Here is a 20,507-nt window from a genome sequence, read left to right as displayed (position 1 = left end):
AGGCAATTGTATGCTTGGAAGTTTCTCCATCACTTTATTGTGAAGCCAGGCACTAGACTATGGGCTAGGGACACAGTCTGAACTCACATGGGGATAGAGTTTTGGAACTAACATTCTAGTGGAGAAAGCATATAACAAATATTAGACAATGTTAAGTTCTTGGCAGAGATTTAAAATAAGGATGATAAGATATTGTCAGAGTGGCTTCTTTCGGCTGGGTGGTAAATATAGGCCTCTCTAAAAGGTAATATAAGTGAAGATCTGAGTGATGAGGACAAGGGAAGCACATATTCCAGGCATATGAAACAAATAGTACAAAGACCCTGAGGAGGGTATAACTTACTCCATTCAAAGAAGAATGAGCAGTACAGTTGTATCATAGTGGGAAAAGAGCAGTGAGGTAAGAGATGAGGTTAAGAAAGGTCAGCAGGGGCTAGATGTAAAGCTCTGTAAGTCTGAAGTTTACAGCAAGTGTAATAAAGGCAAAGCTGTTTTTTGGCCTGGGAGTAATGTTATGTAATTTATATTTGGGAAAAAATCATCCTGTCTACTGTACGGAGAATGGGTCAGAACGGATTTGGGGCAGGTGAGTAGAGGACAAGCATATAGGTATAGAAAACAATTAGAAGGCTAATGCAATAGTCCCAGTTAAGAGATGATGGAGGCTTAAGCTAGGATGGGAGTGGAGGTGGTGATGGTGGTAGCAGCAGTACTAACACTCAAGACTAATAAAAAAACATACTTGCTATGTCCCAGCATTGTTCTAATAATTTTACAATTTTACCAAGAAGAACACTGAAGTACAGCTAGGTTAAGTAACCTGACTCAGGTCACAGAAACTGTACACAGAGAACTGGGATTTGAACCTAGGCAATCTTATTCCAGAACCAGTTCTTAACTACTATATACCAAGTTGTAGTGATGGAAAAAAAAATTAGACTAAAATGTGATAGATTTAACAGGTAGAATCTACAGGATACTGATTAGATTATGATCGCTTTTACTGAGATGGGAAAAGACAGATATGAAGGTTTCAACACTAGGGGTGAGAAGGAAATCAAGAAATTCTGTTTTGGCCAATAGAATCTGAGATGACCATAAAATGTCAAAGTGGAGGTTTCTAAGATATTAGCTATATCAGTAGGAACTCTTGGGAGATGTCAAAGCTATAGATTTGGGTCGTCTGAGTAAATAAACAGTATTTAAGGTCTCAAAAATATCTAGATGCAAAAAAGCTGGAAGCCCAGAAAAGAGCCTGGGATATTCTAAAATTTAGACTTAAAGCAGAAGAGGAGTTAACAAAAAAGACTAAGAAGGAACCATCGATGAAGTAGGAGGAAAATCAAGAAAAGTATGCTGTAATGCAAAAGTGCTAAAAGGAAAACAAAGTTGAGGAAATAGTCAATTTTAGGTAAAATAAGAACAGCAAAGTGACAATGGATTTGGCAACATGGAGATAATTTGTTGACTCCAACAAGAGCAGTTTCAAGGAACTGTAGGAATGAAAGCACAAATGGAGCATGTTGAGAAAAGAATGTGATATAAATAAGTACAGAATCCACTACAGACAATTCTTTCCAGAATTTTGAATAGAATACTATAAAAAGGAGTCAACATGTGGAGAGAGATGTAGAGCCAAAGGATTCCACAATACTTAAAGAAACACAAGAGCACATTCTGCTGATGGGAATGATCCAGAGAGAGAAACTCGATATAAGAAACGGGAGGAATAATATATTGGGTTGGCCAAAAAGTTCCTTCCGTTTTAAAGTAAAAATCAAAGACACACTTTTCATTTTTACCAAGAAATTTATTGAACAACATAGTCACCATTTTGTTCCACTACCTTCTGCCATGTTTCAGGCAACTTCATAATTCCATCTTCCCAAAACTTTTTATCATTTTGAGCAAAGAACTGTTCCAGGTACCTTTTACAGTCTTCCAGGGAATTGAAATTTTTTCCATTGAAAGAATTTTGTAAAGACCTAAATAAATGGAAATCCGAAGTGCAATGTCTGGTGAATATGGCGGATGAATCAGAACTTCTCAGCCAAGCTGTAACAGTTTTTGCCTGGTCATCAAAGAAATATGTGGTCTTGCATTATCCTGATGGAAGATTATGCATTTTCTGTTGACTAATTCTGGACACTTTTGGTCGAGTGCTGCTTTCAGTTGGTCTAATTGGGAGCATCCCTTGTTGGAATTAATCATTTGGTTTTCCAGAAGGAGGTCATAATAGAAGACTCCCTTCCAATTCCACCATGTACACAACATCACCTTCTTTGGATGAAGACTGGCCTTTGGTTTGGTTGGTGGTGGTTCATTTCGTTTGCCCCACGATCTCTTCCATTCCACATTATTGTACAGTATCCACTTTCCATCACCTGTCACAATTTATTTTAAAAACGGAACGTTTTCATTACGTTTAAGTAGAGAATCACACGCGGAAATATGGTCAAGAAAGTTTTTTTCGCTAAACTTACGTGGAACCCAAACATCAAAGCGATTAACATAACCAAGCTGGTACAAATGATTTCAACGCTTTATTTGGATATTTTGAGTATGTTGGCTGTCTCCCGAGTGGTATAATGTTGGTTGTTCTCAATTAATGTCTCAATTTGATCACTATCAACTTCAACTGGTCTACCCGACAGCGGAGCATCGTCCAGCAAGAAATCTCCAGCACCAAACTTCGCAAACCACTTTTGACACGTTTGATCAGTCACAGCACCTTCTCCATACACTGCACAAATCTTTTTTTGCGTTTTTACCTTTCTCGAAATAACAAAGCATAATACGCTGAAAATGTTGCTTTTTTCCTTCCGTCTTCAATATTAAAATGGCTACACAAAAATTCACCAATTTTGATAAGTTTTTTTTCTTAATGCACGCTGATATGACAGCTGTCGCACACAATCTAACAAAATTGTTTCGAATGAAGTTAAAGACAACTAAGCGCTACTAGAGCCATCTTACGTAAAAAACCGAAAGAACCTTTTGGCCAACCCAGTACAATAATAGAAAGGGATGGGATCTTGGACAGGAGCAGAAACACTTCTTCCATATTACAGGAGGGAAGACAAACGAATAAAAGCAGATAACTGAGCAAATTTAGTGGTGGGAAAATGAGAGAATTCTTATGTAAACAGGAATATGACTATATATGTGTATATATATGTCTCCTAACACTATTAAATAATTTTTAACTTATAAAATATAAAGAAATTGAAGAGTTTTCTACTGTGTCAGTTACAAGCATTACCGGAGAAAAAGATGTTTCCCATCGGTCAGCTTCAAATGTTTAAGGAACATTATAAAAAAAGATAAATTTAAAACGAGTGATAAACTCCCCAGCTAAATCAGATGGTGAGAGATATTTCTTCTGTTCCTTCTAAACTTGTGCTATATCCTTTAATGTAGTGCCTTACTGATACTCGTTTATAATTGTTCCTAAATTATTTATCATGAAAACTGAAAATATTGAGTACTATTTAATATTCATTAGCATAATTATATCCAGATGGGTTCAGAAAATAGTAATTTTCTAGTAGCAGTTATATCTAAACATACCGCTTTTAAAGCAAGACTTAATCACAGAAAGATTCATAGCAGAGCAATATATCACATACAATTTTCATTGTTATATTTCGAAAGCACCCTAACCTAAGCAACATAAACATATTTAACTAATTAGCTGCTGAACATTTTGTTTATTCACACACAATAGGCACTAAAAGTAGCCATTTTTTCCTTAAAATTACTACCTTAAAAGAAAAAAATTCTTAAGCATTGGAGGTACATTATTAGGAATCTATTGGTTCAGAAAGTATGCAATAATTATTTTGAGCACTTGGGCTCCTATTCTTACCCACTAAGCCATGTCATTTTCTGTAATCAAAAGCTTCATGTAGCTTGAATTCACATATGACACTTTAAAACTGGCTCTCCTTGGGGCTTCCCTGGTGGCGCAGTGGTTGAGAATCTGCCTGCCAATGCAGGGGACACGGGTTCGAGCCCTGGTCTGGGAAGATCCCACATGCCGTGGAGCGGCTGGGCCCATGAGCCACAATTACTGAGCCTGCGCGTCTGGAGCCTGTGCTCCGCAACAAGAGAGGCCGCGACAGTGAGACGCCCGCGCACCGCGATGAAGAGTGGCCCCCGCTTGCCGCAAATAGAGAAAAGCCCTCGCACAGAAACAAAGACCCAACACAGCCATAAATAAATAAATAAATAATTTTAAAAAAACCAAAAAAACTGGCTCTCCTAATTCATCTCTACCTAGACACAGCAGATCATCAATAGTAACTATTCATATCCACCATCACATGCACAGAAAACTAGTAAAGCACTGCACTAGGTGCTTTAAATACATTATTTTAGAATTCACATGACAACACAAGTATTAAAATCCTTATTTACAAGTGGAGACATAGAAGTTCGGGAAGATTAAGTAACCTACTCAAGGCCTGGCTGACTCCAAAGCCCATGGTTTCTCCTGCACCAGTAGATCTCAATTTTTGCTGTGCAGCAGAGAGATCTGGAGAACCTGTGAAAAAGCCAGAGGCATCCTTGGCCCCACCCTAAAATATACAGCAGGTCTGGCCTGATGCTGATACAGGTGATCCCTGGATAACATCTTGCCGCCTAACGACACTATCGACAGATTTTTCTTCGTTTTTTTGTTTTACAATAGAGCGTGTTGGGACAGGGGAGGGAAAGGATGGGAACCTCTACAGGCTCTTTGTGCATAAATTACCTAGGAAGTCAACCAGCTGAGAAGCTTTACTGTAAACTACAGCTGCTATTAGAGAAGCTGGATGCCATTACAGACAAAAGGAAGCCCTCAGTAAGGAAATGTAGAGGTGAGTCAACAGTATAACTAAATAAAGTTGATGAAGATGAAAGCTTGGTAAGTTTCCGCTGAAAGAAAAGAAATCTTAAGCCAATGGGCCCTATAAATAAAGTGAGTAGGGGTTTCAGATAGTAAAAATAGTAAATTAAGGGACCCACCACTACAACTAAGGATCAAGTGATTAAGTGACATAGGTTGTCCATACTTCCATACTTATGGGTTTCCAGAATTCTAAAAAGGACCCAGGTTCTTCTATTTCTTATTGAAAGGTCTGACTTAGTGAAAGTACATTTGACTCAAATTCTAAGAACAGTATTAGGATAACCCATAACCTAATTAACTTCTCTTGGGCACTTATAAGAAAGAATATGACTCAAAGAAACTTGCAAACTAACAGTTTCCTGTAATACTGTCTAGAAGAAAGGTGAGTCAAATAGGCATATAGAGGTTGGAGATAAAAGTCTGATAGCAATAAAAAAATTATCAATAATAAAACCCTGCTTATTATTTCTCCTAATATAAAAACTCACTGCCATGTTTTTTTTAACCTCTTTGGTCATGAAATCCTTTAGGAATTTGATGAGAGCTAGAATCTGCTCCCAAGAAAAATGCACATGCACTCAGAATTGTGTATGTGATTTCAGAGGGTCTTGGGAAGCCACCCATGGTGCAAAGACCTCCAGGTCAAACTTTTTTTTACTGAAATGTTCATAACACCTAGCCAGATCATATATGAGATATTATGTTTTCTTCCCTGAGTGAAACTCCTATACATTTTTGTTGTGAAGCATCTAATTTGTGAGGTCTGACCAAAAGTTAAGTTAGGTCATATAACTCCACAGAAAAGCAGACAGTATATAATGAGAAAGTGGCACCACTCCAAGAGTTCAAGTATGCTAACACAAGTAGAATTGTTATTATCCTGGTAGGAAATTTTAGCCTGTGGATCTCCAGAGTTATTTCAGTTATAAGTATTAGGAGATTCAACCACAAAAAATGAAGGGTAATTTACAATCGCTCTGAGGCCGACTTTCAAGACTGTACTATAAAGAAGAGATGCAGAAAGAACATGTGCCTTCTTATATAACATTGGTGTAACCTTGGGCTGCTGAAAATTTCAATAGGTTAGGAGATGTTTAAAATACCTCCTAGCTCAGCCCTTTCCACAAGGAATCAACAAATAGTACCTTGTATTATTAATGGAAAATTTCTACGGTGGATGTTGAGCTTAAATTTTGAAATTACTACTGATTTCAGTGCTACTTATACCACTGCAAAGTTGTTTACTTTTTCTCTTGGAAAGGTCTTCTTTATCTGTCAAGACTATCTAGTATTACAGCTTTTAATAAATAATTAAATTATAAATGGTTAAAGCAAGAGTATGTATGTGGTGGTGGGAATGTGAGGGTAGGTAATATAATTCATACCTTAATTAATCAGAGTAGAGGTTCAAGTTAATCTATAGTAGACATGAGAGAAGAAAGACTTTCTATTCTAGGTAAATAAACAACTCAGCATGATAACAGAGCCAAATATTTGCATGGCATCCATTTTTACTTTCTTTAGAAGGAATACAAATCACTTTTACCTTTTTACCAAAATGGATTCTTGGCATAGACTATACCAAGGTCCACATTATAATACACAGCTGAATACAATCACAGAATTACTATATTTTACAGTTACTTTTATTAAAGAAGAGTCATTTAACCACTAAGTCCAAAGAAGTAAAGTGACTTGTCAGGGTCATAAACAAATACACAATAACTTTTAGAATCCAGGTTTCAGATTCTCTGTCTTCTCTCTAAACCCATGTTTTTTCACCTTTTCACCACTTATTTCAGAGATTTTGACTGGAATATTATGCTGATTAAGCAGTAAATACTATAGAACTGCCAAACAGAAATTCTGAGCTAATAAAACACCGAAGCCTAGTGATCTACGACTCTGACCTTTCAAGAGAACCCTCACGTCTGTGACATAAAGTGAAATGTGACTGAGGCTTCATTTGCAATGACACATGCTGTCAGACTGCTGTGCAGAATCAGGTCAGGCAGAGCTAGAGTGTCCAGGACCTGCTATCGTGGTCATCTACTCTGCTTCCCATAGCATGAATGAATCCTGCTCTACCAATTTGTAATTTCATGATTACAGACAAGATAATAATTCTTCAGGTTTCTTTCCTTCTGTTGAATGACTGAATCTTCTCAGAGGTCTGTTGTTGTTCTCTGTTTGCTCATTATTAGAGGGTGGGAAGAGAAAATTATCAAGGGGTTGAAGTGAGTTCTGAGAGGCTTTGTAGGTCCTAAATCAACTAGTTTAGGCTCAGACAGACAAGTGGTGATCAGAAGAAATTAGATGCCATTATAGGATTTTGCAGATGAGAGGTCCAGATGTCCGTGGGCAGGAAGAAGCAGTTATGTGCAACAAGGAGCACTGTAGCCAGCCTCCTAATTCAGGTAGCCTCCCCTACATCTCCACACCCACTAGTCCCTAGCACTCAGCTTACTAGGGCTCTACTGGACGCCCCTCCCACTTACTATCCAATGGACTTTTCAATGCCATACCTATTATGTGCTAGGGTTACAGCAGTTAAAACACAGACTTTCCTATCTGTGTGGAGCTATGGAGGCAACCTGAAGGACTTTGAGCAGAGGAAAAGTAAAATGATAAAATTTGCATTTAAAACAGACCTCTCAAGTACTTTATCTATTCTTGCATTGTTTCACTTATTAAAGCATGTACCAATTTTGTAATTTGAAAAATATCAAGTAAAGAAAAGGGCTCCTGCTAGCAATGTAGAGGAGAGCTTAGAGACTAGGCAAGACTGCTACCAGGGAGACTGGTTAGGAGAGTAATCAGTAACACAAGGGAGAAGTGAAGAAAGGCTGAAAGGAGGTAACATTAAAGGGAATAGAGAGGAGTAAAGAGACTCAAATGATATTAAGATAGTAACATCAATAAGACAAATTAATTGTAGGTCAGAGAGAAAAAGGTAAACAGGAGAACTTCCAAATATGGGACTTGGGTGGATATTCAAGACGGATTTATAAACAGAAAAAAGGGTGGGATAGAAAATTTTATGTATTATATGAACACTGCATACATTACATGTTTTACAAAAATATGCACAGGAAACTCATCAAAATGATAGCAGTGGTTGGCTCTGCATGATAGGTCAATCATTTTTTTTTTTTAACCTCATTCTTTCCTACATCTTCTAAATTTATTAAGAATATGTACTTTTCGGGACTTCCCTGGCAGTCCAGTGCTTGGGACCCTGCGCTCCCAATGCAGGGGGCGTGAGTTCGATCTCTGGTTGGGAAGCTAGGATCCTACATGCCGTGCAGTGTGGCCAAAAAAAAAAAAAAAAAGAGAATATTTACTTTTTAGTAAATTTTGTATATTTTTGAAGCACACACATCTCAAAAAGTTTACTATTAATAAAAATTCTATGGTTGTAAAACTCCTTTGAGAAAAACTCATCAAATGGCAAACCATTCCGTATTTCATAAACATATTACTGATCCATAATTAATTCTCATGTCTTTGTGAGATTGCACTGACTATGAAATTATAAGGGTGAGCAGTCATCCTAGTTGTCAGTTGTTTTTTTTTTTTCCAATTCTGGAAATTCATTAGCTGAGAGAGGTGACAGAACTGAAAGCAGGTATCTTGCTGACATTGGATTATTCAGTAAATACTGCAGACACAAACTGCATGCCTCTGCCTCAGGGCTTTGCCACATACATCTATCTGCATGACTGACTCTCTCACCTCCAGTGTCATGTTCTCAATATGACCTAGTATGATTATCCTAATTTTAAGAGTAACATGCCCCTGTCACCACCACCACCATAGGATTCCTGATCTTCTTTTATCTGCTTTATTTTCAATATACTTATCACCTAATATACAATTTATTTATTACATTTATTGTGTGTCTCACCCCCTAGAATGTAAGCTCCTGAGATCATACATGGAGTTTTATTGTTTTTGTTCCCAAAGGTATCCCTATCACCAGAACAATGTCTAGCACATAGTGGATGTTCAATAAATATTTGTTGAATTAGTACATGTATGAATGAATAAATGCATGAGAGAATACATGAATAAAAGAATAAAATAAATAACTATTGGGTTAAAAAAAGCACACTCAATTATTTTACAAATGAACATCAGTCATTAATACTTTTTACTTTAGAAGTCACTGGTTCTCTGCTTAAACATTTGTAGAGACTAATTTAGTCTATGGGTTCAACAAACTTTACTCTTTGTATACATATCTATTAAAGTCTATTTCATATTCAATAAAGGTGAGAATTAATTATAAATATATCAAATAACTTCTTTAGTTAAATGTATAAAAATTAAACAGTATAAGCTTAACAATAAATGATAAAATAAAGTTTTACTTTTTGTAATCAGAGCTTCCAAACTGCCTCATTTAAAAATGTTCATTTATTACTGAGGACCACTGAGGAACTCTGTCTTACAATTTCTCAGTTAACCATGTGATAGGTTGCTTCGGAGTTTTTTTAATCGTTAGTAATGAAACACAAGAACGAGGGAAAAGGGACAAGAAGGCAAAACACACATTCCGCTTACTCCAATTTTAAGAGCAATTTAAACTACTTTCACTTTACTATGTCTCAAAGTTATAGCACCATCTGGTGTTTACTATGCAGAAATGCTATGAGGGCGGGTAGTGCAAAAGTCCTTTGTCACTTAATTTTTAAAAAATGTTTAGGCAGCTGGACAAAATGATGCTAAGCATACAACTAAGTTGATAATGGCACAGATCACATGTTCAGTTCGGAAATATAGTAGTAAAAACTGAGAAATCAACATGGCATTAGAAGAATAAACCATCTAAATAACTTTCAAACAAGAATACTCTTCAAGAAAAAAAGGACAGAGGCAAAACATAAATAAGTTATTAAAAGAGGAAAATAAATTGAAAAACATTTTAGAACCTTGTTAATAGACCATTTGCAAAATCTGACAAAAGTAAATGATCAAATAAAACAAAGAGTTTACATTTGAAAACCCAGGAGATCTAATTATAAGATTTCTTCATTACATAGCCTCTGCCCTTAACCTCTACAGATAGCATTATAATAAGGCCTTGGTATATTAACAACTCCCAGTAAATTACATACATTTTATCATACGAGGGTGTGACAATTTAGCTTATTCAGTATTTTGTAACTTAGGTAAATTTCTTTAATGACTTAATGCTGCTGTCTCTACGTTTACAATAACACCAACATTACTTACACCAATATAGGCTTTCCCGATATCCTAGGATGTCTTATCACTTCTGACATTGTCTGTTTTGTCTCTTCCATTCTCTCTTCATCACTCGAATCCACAACAAATATTACCCCAAAAGATTCAGCATAGTAATTCTTCCAGATTCCCCGAATTCTTTTTCCACCTCCCAGGTCAAAGATGGTGACTTCAAACTTTCCTTGTCTAAGGTCAATTTTGGAAAATCCAACGGTAGGTGCTACATCTTCAGGATACTCTGTTTCAAATGATATAAAAGAAAGAATCTTGAGACTTTAAATTAATAACACTAATTTAACTTCACAACTTAAATGACATAAATGTGTTATTCATCATACTTTAGTACTAAATAGAATGTTTATTATTTGCTTACACAATAAGCATTACATCTAAGCACATTGGTTTGGGGGAAAGGTAGATACTATAAAATATCCAACTAGAATTTACACTCCTTGCAGATAGGAATTTCTGTCTGTTTTTTTGTTTGCTTGTTTGTTTTTATTGATATAACCCCAGTTCCTAAACTAATGCCCACCATATAACGGGTACTTAATAAGGATGTGTAGAATAAATAAACCAATGAACTCTTGCCTTTAAGGCCACTGACTCCCCAAGTTACAAACAATAAAAATTTCAACCTTCAACACCACAGCCATCCCCAAGGACCATTACAACCTCTGTGGAGTTATAGAGAAAAACTAAACATTTAGAGAATAGTTTAGAACAACCAAATAATGGGAGAAGCTATGAAGAGTATAGAACCTTTCTTTTTTAATTAACTGAATTAAAGCTATAATTGGAATAAAAAGACTTTTAAGGACAGCTTGCAAATACAAAGAGTAGATTTTATTTTCTTCTACAAGAATAGAATACAGGATATTCTCATAAATTTATAATTGAATTTCTTTGGACTTCTGCATATGACAGCACAAAGAAGAAGGTACAGGATGTATACAATTATAACTGCCAAAGAGCGGTAATGACAGTAAGAGATTAAAAAGATCACTAAGGTTCAAGACTTGAACTAGGAGCTGGGACCTAGGCCTTAAAGCTAGGTAGGATTTAGACAGTCAGATGAGTGACCTAAGTAATAGAAATGGTAAAGGCAAGATGCACGAACAAGTTGAACATTGTAGTTGGAGCAAACCCTTAAGCCTGAACGCACACTGAAGAGGGTTCTGAAGATAGAGAATTGGGAGCCACGGAAGGTATTTTAGCAGACCAATAACATAATTAAGGTGACTAAAGTAGTCTTCCTTGAGATTCATCTTTGCAAAAGTCTCTAGAACGGACTGAAAATGAGAGTGATAGCCACTTTTTGGAGAGGTATGGAAATAAAAATAGAAGAATGGCAAGAGAGAACTCATGAAAGACTAACAGAACCAAGTGACTCAGTGGTTACAGAGAAGAGTTCAAACTTCATGTCTGTCTCTTTCATTCTCTCTTCATCGCTGGAATTCACAACAAATATTACTCCACTGAACTTTGTTTACAGCTGCACGGTCAATACAGTGGCCACCAAACTACATGAGGCTTTTAAAACTTAAATCAATTAAACTTAAATAAAATAAAAAATTCAGCTCCTCAGTTGTTCAAGCTGTATTTCAAGTGCTCAAAAGTCACATGTGGCTGGTGGTCCACCCTACTGGACAGAGCCGATATAGAACATGTACATCATTGCAAATAGCTCTACTGAACAACACTGGTTTAGAGGGTCTTATCATTCCCACATTCAGCAAAACATCTGCTATTACAAAGATAAATTTGAGAGGCATTTGCTGTTAGGCTTAGGTGTGACTGAGAAACAGACTTGCAATGTACCATTCCCTTTCAGCAAGCATCTTAATGCAGTTTACACAGCTCCCTAGAAAGTTAATAGACATCACAAGTCACATTTTTAAAAGACCTGCCTTATCTAGAAGGAGAAAAAGACAAGTTTAGAAGCAATATAAGCAGCTATGTATTCCAAAAACAGAATTAAACTAGACATTTAAAAATGTGGATCTAGTCCAGGCCAGAACTGGCTTCACAGTTAAAATAGGCAGCTGTCTTTGAGTATGATTTGAAAGGTACCCCCAGGAAATTATCAGTGAAAATAAATCAACTATCCTGAGGAAGGGATAAGGGAAATAACACATACAGAATACCTACTCAGTACCAGGACTTTGTTAGGCATTAGAATGCAAAGATGAATAAAAAAGGGTTGCTGTCCTCAAAGAATATCCAGTACAATTCAGAGAGAACTGTGTTATTCCCATTAATGGGAATAACACAAGAACCTATATATTCTACAAACAAGTCTGGAGAGCACAGTGTGAAGGTATTATGAACTGCACTTTTATGTCCCTGCCAAAACTCATCTGTTGAAATCCTAATCCCCAAAGTGATGGTATTTGAAGGTAGGGCCTTTGGGAGGTAATTAGGTTTAGGTGAGGTCACAAGGATGGAGCCCCCATGATGGAATTAGTGCCCTTATAAGAAGAGACATAAGAGAGCTTCTTTCCTCTCTCTCTTTCCACCACATGAGGATACAAGTGAGAAGATGGCTGTCTGTAAACCAAGAAGAGGGCCCTCACTAAGTACCCGACCATACTGGCACCCTGACTGCAGTCTTCTAGCCTCCAGAACTGTGAGAAATACCTGTTGTTTAAGCCACTAAGTCTATGGTATTCTGCTATAGCAGCCCAAACTAAGATGGAGGGCATTCAAGAGAAAAAGGGTAAAGAGGAGCTAGAGGTGAGTCATGGCCTAGAAAGGCTTCAGAGAGGAAATGAAATAGGAGTAAAGTCTTAAAAGACAAAAAAATTATAACAAAGAAGGGAGAATAAAATTCCAAGCAGGGGAACAATGTAAGCACAGATAAAATGATGGCACTATTCCCAGGAAACCAATTCATATTAAGTAATTTTTTCAAGGTTACATGGTAGACAGAGCCAGGACTCAAATTCAGGTATTCAGGACTTTAAAAGCCTGTTTCTTTTGATACATGGAACACCCTCCCCAATTTCTCTATTCTTTCCTCTGGTTCCTACTCATGATTCTGTGTTTCAAGACTCAAGACTAAGTGTTCAGGTTACAACCTTTTCTGTAAATCCTTCTCTGATGATTCCTTCCTACTTTCAGTATCACCTACACCATCTATTGTAATATTCTGTGTTCTTACTGGTCTCCACAATAGCCTATACCTTCCCAATAGCTGGGAACTATCTTTGTATCCTTAGCACTCAGTACAAAGCATATAATTGCTCAATACTACAACACCAGACTGCTAGGACAGCTGAAGCTGCTGTCGTTATGTCCATTCTTCCATATATTTATCCATCCATCCATGCTTGTAATCATTTATTGAGGGCCTGTTATAAATCAGGCATCATACAAGAACCAGGGGTACAAAGACATATGGTCCCTAATCCTGAGGATTTCAGTAAACCATATGTGTTAAGACAATGCCTAGAAAGTTCAAGATAAAATGAAAATATATAATCAATAACTATTTATTGAGCTTATGTTATATGCTAAGTACTATGCAAGGTCCTAGATATACAAAGATTAATAAAATTTATTAATATTTTCTGATCTTATAGAGCACTTATATAGAGGGAAAAAGAGAAAATATATACATAAACAAATAACTACAGTATAATAAGATGTGTTAATGTCAACAATGCTAGGGACCAATTTTACACAAAGAATTTTCCCACCCGAAATAACAACAGTTCCTTAGAACTATTAGGAAATAATACTGGAAAGTCAGAGAATCCTGGATTTTTTAGCTGAGCACATGGCTGTTCAGGATAAAGAATGAAATCCCCAGTCTCTATGGCAGCTAGGGGTGGCCCTGAGAACAGGTTCTAGATAATGTGCTTGTGGTATACTGTTAAATGTTTACCTGGCTTTGGAGGCTGTGGAACTCTGATAGGTAGTGTTTGCCAATTGTCATGGTGTAAATACTCCCGCTATGGACTATTTCAAACTACCAATATGAGGCACCTGAACATAGAGTTTGGAGGAGAGGTGCCTAACTGGCTCTCGTTGACTAATATGAGCCAATAAGAGCAAGTAGCAACCAGCTCTGGAACACCATGGGTTCTAGCTAATGGCCTGTGAACAGCAGTGATGTGGTGGCTTCTGGTTCACATACTTTAAAAAAGGAGAAGGACAGCCTCCCTTTGTCCTTTACTTCTTCCTTCCAGCTGAAATGCACATGTAGTAGTGAGACACCTTGGACCAGGTAGGCAAGGGAGAACACTAGGAATGGCAAAGCAAGTAGGAAAAGGAACTTGAGTCTCTAATACCATAGAGCTGCTATGCCAGCCCTAGACTACTTTTCCCTGTGCTGTAATATGAGAGAGAAATAAACTTCTATTTTATTAAACCACTGTTATTTTAGGCTTATTTGTTAGCACAATTGAACCTATATCCTATTAATGCAATCACTTCGACAGCCATGAAGAAGAGAAGCTGATTGAAGGAAGTGAACCTCAAGATAGGGAAAGTACTCTTAGATTAGGAAGCTATAATAAAATTATAGATGAAACACTAAACCCAGGGTTTGGACGCTGACAACGGCAATACAGTAGGAGAGGAAGATTATCTCAAAAGAAAGGAAGAAATATACAATAAAAAATTTTAAAAAAAATTTTAATAAAAAACAAAACAAAGCAGAAAAGAGCCAGAAATAAGCTAAGAGAAGCCATGGGAGAAATGTTTTAGGAAGACTGCCTACTAAGACATGGCTTGAACTGGGACACCAAAATAAGTAAAACTGCCCTTGGGGAATTTATAGTCTGGAGAGGTAGAGTAATACATAAAAAGAGGGGCAATTAAGTAGCTATAGAAGTAGATACAGATAAGAGTAGACAAAAACAGAGGATGTAGTCAATTGTACTGATGGTGGTGGTAAGGGGTGAGGGCAGCAGGAGATCAGAAGAGACTTCATGAAGGAGGAGACTATAGGACAAACAAGCATCTTTAGAGATAAGTAGATAATCTGTCTTTAAGGATAAGTTGATATTCTCTTTAATAAGGCAAGTGGGAACAGCATAAACAAAATCACAAAGGTATCAAAAGGCTCAATTTGAAAAACTTCAAGTCGTTCTGTATAACTGGAATCTTTAAAAAAGAAAAATGGTAAGAAATCAGTCACTGGAGTAGGCTGAAGAGTAAATACGAAATGAAAAACAAAAACAGAGCCAGAGGGGAGCTCAAAGTTGAAGGCAGCTTTGACTTTTTGTTCATGATGTGACACCTTGAACATTTTCTAAACTCAGAAAAAGAAACTAAAGGAGGTGGGATTCAGAAGGAAAAGGCCTGATGGAAAGAGGATGTTCTAAGTACACGCAAATAATTAGACGGTCTGATTAGCACATTCCTGGATCCTGCTCCCTTGAACATAAGGCTTTGAAGGAATGAAAGAGAAAACGTTTAGATAAGGTTTCATGGCCTGCAGGCCAAATCTGGCTAGCCACCTGTTTTTACATGGCCCTCAAGCTAAGAATGTGTTTTACATTTTAAAATAATTTCCAAAAAAAACCCAAGGATAATGTTTCATAACACATCAAATTTTAGGGTCTATAAATAAAGTTTCATTGGAACATGGCCACGCTCATTTGTTTACATATTTTCTATGGCTACTTCTGCACTACTATGTCAGAGCTGTGTAGCTGGGAAAGGGACCATATGACTCTCAAAGTCTAAAATATTTACTACATGGATCTTTACAGAAGTTTGCAAACCCTTGGTTTAGATGGTTACAGTGAGTGTTCTGCAAGGATATAACCTAGGTGACAGCATGAGGGCTACAAAAAGGCTTTAGAAGACTCCTCAGACAATAATATATAGTTTGCATCTAATTGGGGGGTGACAAAATGTTTTTCTCCAACAGCAAGTTTTGCAAGGTGCCAATTTTCTTTCATGAATTTCCATAAATAAAAGCTCCCTATCTGTCACGCATGATATCTAGTTGCAAAATCCATTTTCAGGAACAAATACATGTTAGGTTTTCTCCCAATTCATACCCTCAAGATGTCTGGCTCGTGCTACATCTTCTGGGTACACAACAAACTCACTAGTATAGTACCTCTATATTGTAGTTACAAAGCATTAAATTAAGACTAAATAAATACACCCAATGAGATGTAATATAAATGACATAAAACCCTTTAATGTATCTTTAATGTAACTGTAAAAATTACACATCATGTTGAAAAAAAAATCAAGAGATGCAAAGAGAACTGTGCTGGCTAACTGTATTTCTACCTCCCTTTCATTTAGCTGTAGCCCTGTGACTAAATTCTGGCCAAGAAAATGTAAGTAGAAGATAGGGATCCTTAAAAGCAGGGGCATGTCCTTTTTTTACTTTTTCCTTCCTACTGGCTAGAAGACAGCTGCGATCCCTCTTAGCTGATCAAAAACCTCGAGGAGCCTCTGCATTCATTCAAATCTGAAACATAACAGGCTGGTACTATTAAGCCAGAGTCTATTCACCACATTAGCCTCAAGTATACTAAGAATATAAAGTAATAGAGTGCACAGTATATGTACCCAATGAATATGTAATAAAGCAATTTAAATAAATAAATCAGAGTAATTTAATAATAAATTTTTCCAGCTTACCTCCTTGGATTCCCTTTGCTGTTGCCGTTTTACCAGCATTATCAAGTCCCACCATCACAAGAGTCACTTTTCTTAAAACAATAAAAATTTAAAAATCACTTTGAGTCAATTAAGTATTGGGGTAAAAATAAAAGCAAATTCATTCATCCAAGCAACACTTAAGGAGCATCTATATGTACAAGACAATCTGCTGGATGCTAAGGGGTACAATGATAAATAAAATATATATTCAAAAAGCAAAATTATTGAAAAATACCTGTAAAGTGTCATCCTTTTGTTCTCTAAGCAAAAAAAAAAAAAAAAAAGGGGGGAAACTGTACAGTAGATAACTTGAAGGATAGAGACGAAATAAGGGAAAGAAGAGAGAAAGCAAGGCAGGGAGATGGATCCTAGCACGAGTTATTTATCATGTCTAAAGACTCAATTTTCTAGTTAACTGAAGTCTAAGGATTAGCACAAATTTGTTTTTTCTTGTGAAATTACATAAGAAAAGAATGATTGTTAGGTTTTTGACACTACTAGTATGCTCAACTGTTTTTATATATGCAGCACCTTACCAAGTATAAGTCTTAAACATAGTATAGTAACATGATTATTAACCTAAGCGCTAACATATTTTGAAAGAGGGTTCCTAAATTATAAAGCTTAAAATGTTTCTGATGATATAGCTAAACTTCACAGAGTTAGAAAAAAAATACAATCCAGTTCAATTTTACAATTGAAGAAACATAAGTCCAGAGTCATAAGATAAGACAATGAATTGGCTACAGTCAGAACCAGAACCTAATTCACCTAATTCCAAGGGACTTCTCAAACCTGGGGCAGGTTATAAAGGAACAAACCTACTATACTGGTCCTATTATCTCAGCGATTCACTCCACCACTAAAGCTCATTTCTGTTCCAGGCTTAACTACTGCTTAGTATAAATGGTGAGACCATCTATTAACACCATTTTGGGAATATAGAGAGAAAGCCACAGCATAACTGGGCCACATTCCTATGGGGTAGAGTCAGGGTTTCTGCCAAGTACATTCATTCTTCACTGGCAATCATTCCAAAAAGGGTTAAAAAACAGAACTTAGATGGCAAGAAAGGCTGTTTTTTCATCTGTCTAGGCCTGGCTCTCTTGGATCTGGACTTCTTTATTAAACAAATAGTTACTGACCACCTTCTGTATACCATACACCAGTGTTGTAGGTACCTGAGATACACCTGTTTATTTAAATAACCACAACAACAATGAAAAACAAAAACTGATAGAGAAACCCTTCCCTTATTAAACTTACATTTTAGTTACAGGAGACAAACAATATAATAAATATAGGAAATAAGTAAATTATAGGTTATGTCATACGTTAGAGGTGATCAGGTACTACAGAAAAAAGAATAAAGTAGAGCAGGATATGGATTGTAGTTTTACATAAGGTGATCAGGGCAGGCCTCACTGAGAAAGAAGGTAAAGTCTGAGCAAGGCCTTGAAATAGGGAGTTACTTATGCAAATATCTGGGGCAAGAGAGTACAGCTGGGGCAAAGGCCAGGAAGCCAGTGTGGTAAAACCCAGTGAGATAGGAGCAGGGAAGAAGGACAGGAAGTCAGAAACGCATCAGAGGCCAGATAAAGTAGGGCCTTGTAGGCCATGGTGAGGACTTTGGTTTTTGTAAGTGAAATTAATTTACTCTTCATGTTAATTTCCTTTGTTATCCAGGAGCCTTAGTCTTTTGTAAATGCTTCAACCATCCCTGTATACACCATGAAGAATAAACGAAAGTACGTCTATGCTTGAGTCAGTGGTAAGTCACAATTAGCAGCATCCCCACACCCCATTCCCAGTCAGTCAGTGGTGGGGTCAGTGGAAATGCCAAAGAGGCACACAGCAGATTATGAATTTACGGATCTGAGGTAGTATGTGAGGTCTGGGTACTTCTATCCACGGGCAAGTTTTACCTGTATTATCAACTTTGAAAAATATGTTTACTTCTTAAGGAAGCTTTGAGATATGTAGAGTATAACTCTACTATTTTGTTTGAAGAATTCATAACTTCCAAATATCAAAGAACAAAATTTAAGTACAAAATAAGTTATTAAATAAAATATAATAAATGACTATCCAAAAAAGATGGATTGTATAGCATTTAAACAATATTTTGGATAACTGAAGTTACTAGATATATAATGAATTAGACTATAATAGTAAAGCTAATTCAATTGCTCTTTAATAATTTATTTCAAGATCTACAGTGCTTCAAATGTCACCATGACCAAAACAATTACTTTTGGGGAACAAATCCCCATTTTCTGCTTGTTTGCATCATTTATTCTGTAACTATTGATTAGGCACCGATCACACAGTAGCAAACAAACATCCACAATCCCTAGCCATCATAAACCTTAGAGCCTAGCAAGAAAAGAGGCATTAGAGATTTATGTGTGATGACTGTTGTAAAGGGAAGCACAGGCAGGCACAGGAAGAGAGAGCAGCTGACCATGCCTATTCTAGAAGTCACAGAAGACCATACTGCAAACATATATCGACTGGGTCAGCAGTTCCTAGGAACATCATGGATCCTTTTCCCATCCCTTATGAGCCAGAGTAAAAAATCTCAAATATACCTTTTTAAGGAAAATGGCCCTTCATTCTCTACTACAAAGGTAGCATTTTATGTTTCCCCCCCTCCATTCTTGTCAAGATTTCAGTTTAAAAAAAAAAATCACTGTCCAAATAATTACTTTTACACATTTTGAAACACTACTCTTAAAGCAGCTATCAAGGAAAAATGTTAGATTTTACCTTAAAAGCTTTCCTTTTTTAAACAGAATATTAGGTTCAAACAAAAAAACGTTCTTCAAACATGAAAATCACTTTGGAAAATTATAATCATGCTGAGACTGGCACAAAATAAGTCTCTCTGGATTTCTATTTTTATTTTGACTACACTTGCAAGTACACAGTTAATCTTTAAGATCATTATGCCATATACTTGAAAACACAGCTTTAATTAAATATTTGAGGTAATTAAAGCCTTAATGAAAAAACATAACATTAGGAGTACAAATGAAAATCACAGCATGAATTACTGCAATGCCTGATAACAAAGCATTAAATTTATACTTTCAGAATAGAATGGGTTTAAAAGGCTAAAAATCACCTAACACTGAAAATTCTATGGAACTCTTTAAACACTGAATATATTCAATCTAACACATTTTAAAATGTACATGTCATTATAGCTTTTTAAAATAAGATAGATTATCACTGATTGGGAACAGTTTGGCTGTGATGCTATGTAACAACAGAGAAATAAAAAACTATGTTTTTTAGTCTTATGATTATTGATCAAATACACTAGTCCTTCAATTGAAAAAATAATAAACAGTGTTCTTAGGTTTATAGTGTCTAGAAAGTTGACACTAGCAATAAAAGCAATCATTTAGTCATTTGGTCAGGCAGTAATTCAATACAAGTACATAAGGCATTTGAGTACTATGGACACAAAAATGCCTGAGACATGATTTCTATCCCAGAGTGCTCATCATCTAATGAGAATGACTAAAATGTAAACAAATATTTGTACATTATGACACTATGACAGTTTAAAATGCTTATTGATATATACAAGATGCTAAAGGAATACAGAGCAAGAAGACTTTATTCAGCCTAGAGATACAGGAGAAGGTCTGGGAAGCTTCTTACACAAGGTGATGATGCCTCAGCTAAGTTCTTAAAATGTAGAAGTTTGCCGAGCAAG

General features: G+C 36.3%; 1 protein-coding gene across 1 annotated transcript in view; it reads right to left on the bottom strand.

Moving 5' to 3' along the window:
* The window catches only part of ARL13B (ADP ribosylation factor like GTPase 13B), a 72,872-nt gene that overhangs the window by 40,634 nt on the left and 11,731 nt on the right, over window positions 1-20,507 (bottom strand). The window contains exons 2-3 of the mRNA XM_061192997.1: window positions 16,760-16,830; window positions 10,133-10,382 (exon numbers count right to left, since the gene is read on the bottom strand). Coding sequence (XP_061048980.1) covers window positions 10,133-10,382; window positions 16,760-16,830 — 321 coding nt within the window. The remainder of the gene's footprint in view (window positions 1-10,132; window positions 10,383-16,759; window positions 16,831-20,507) is intronic.

The sequence above is a fragment of the Eubalaena glacialis genome, chromosome 6, assembly GCF_028564815.1.
Source record: "Eubalaena glacialis isolate mEubGla1 chromosome 6, mEubGla1.1.hap2.+ XY, whole genome shotgun sequence".
Lineage (NCBI taxonomy): Eukaryota > Metazoa > Chordata > Mammalia > Artiodactyla > Balaenidae > Eubalaena > Eubalaena glacialis.
Note: the sequence above shows the minus strand (reverse complement) of the source record. Positions and strands in the feature narration are given on the sequence as shown.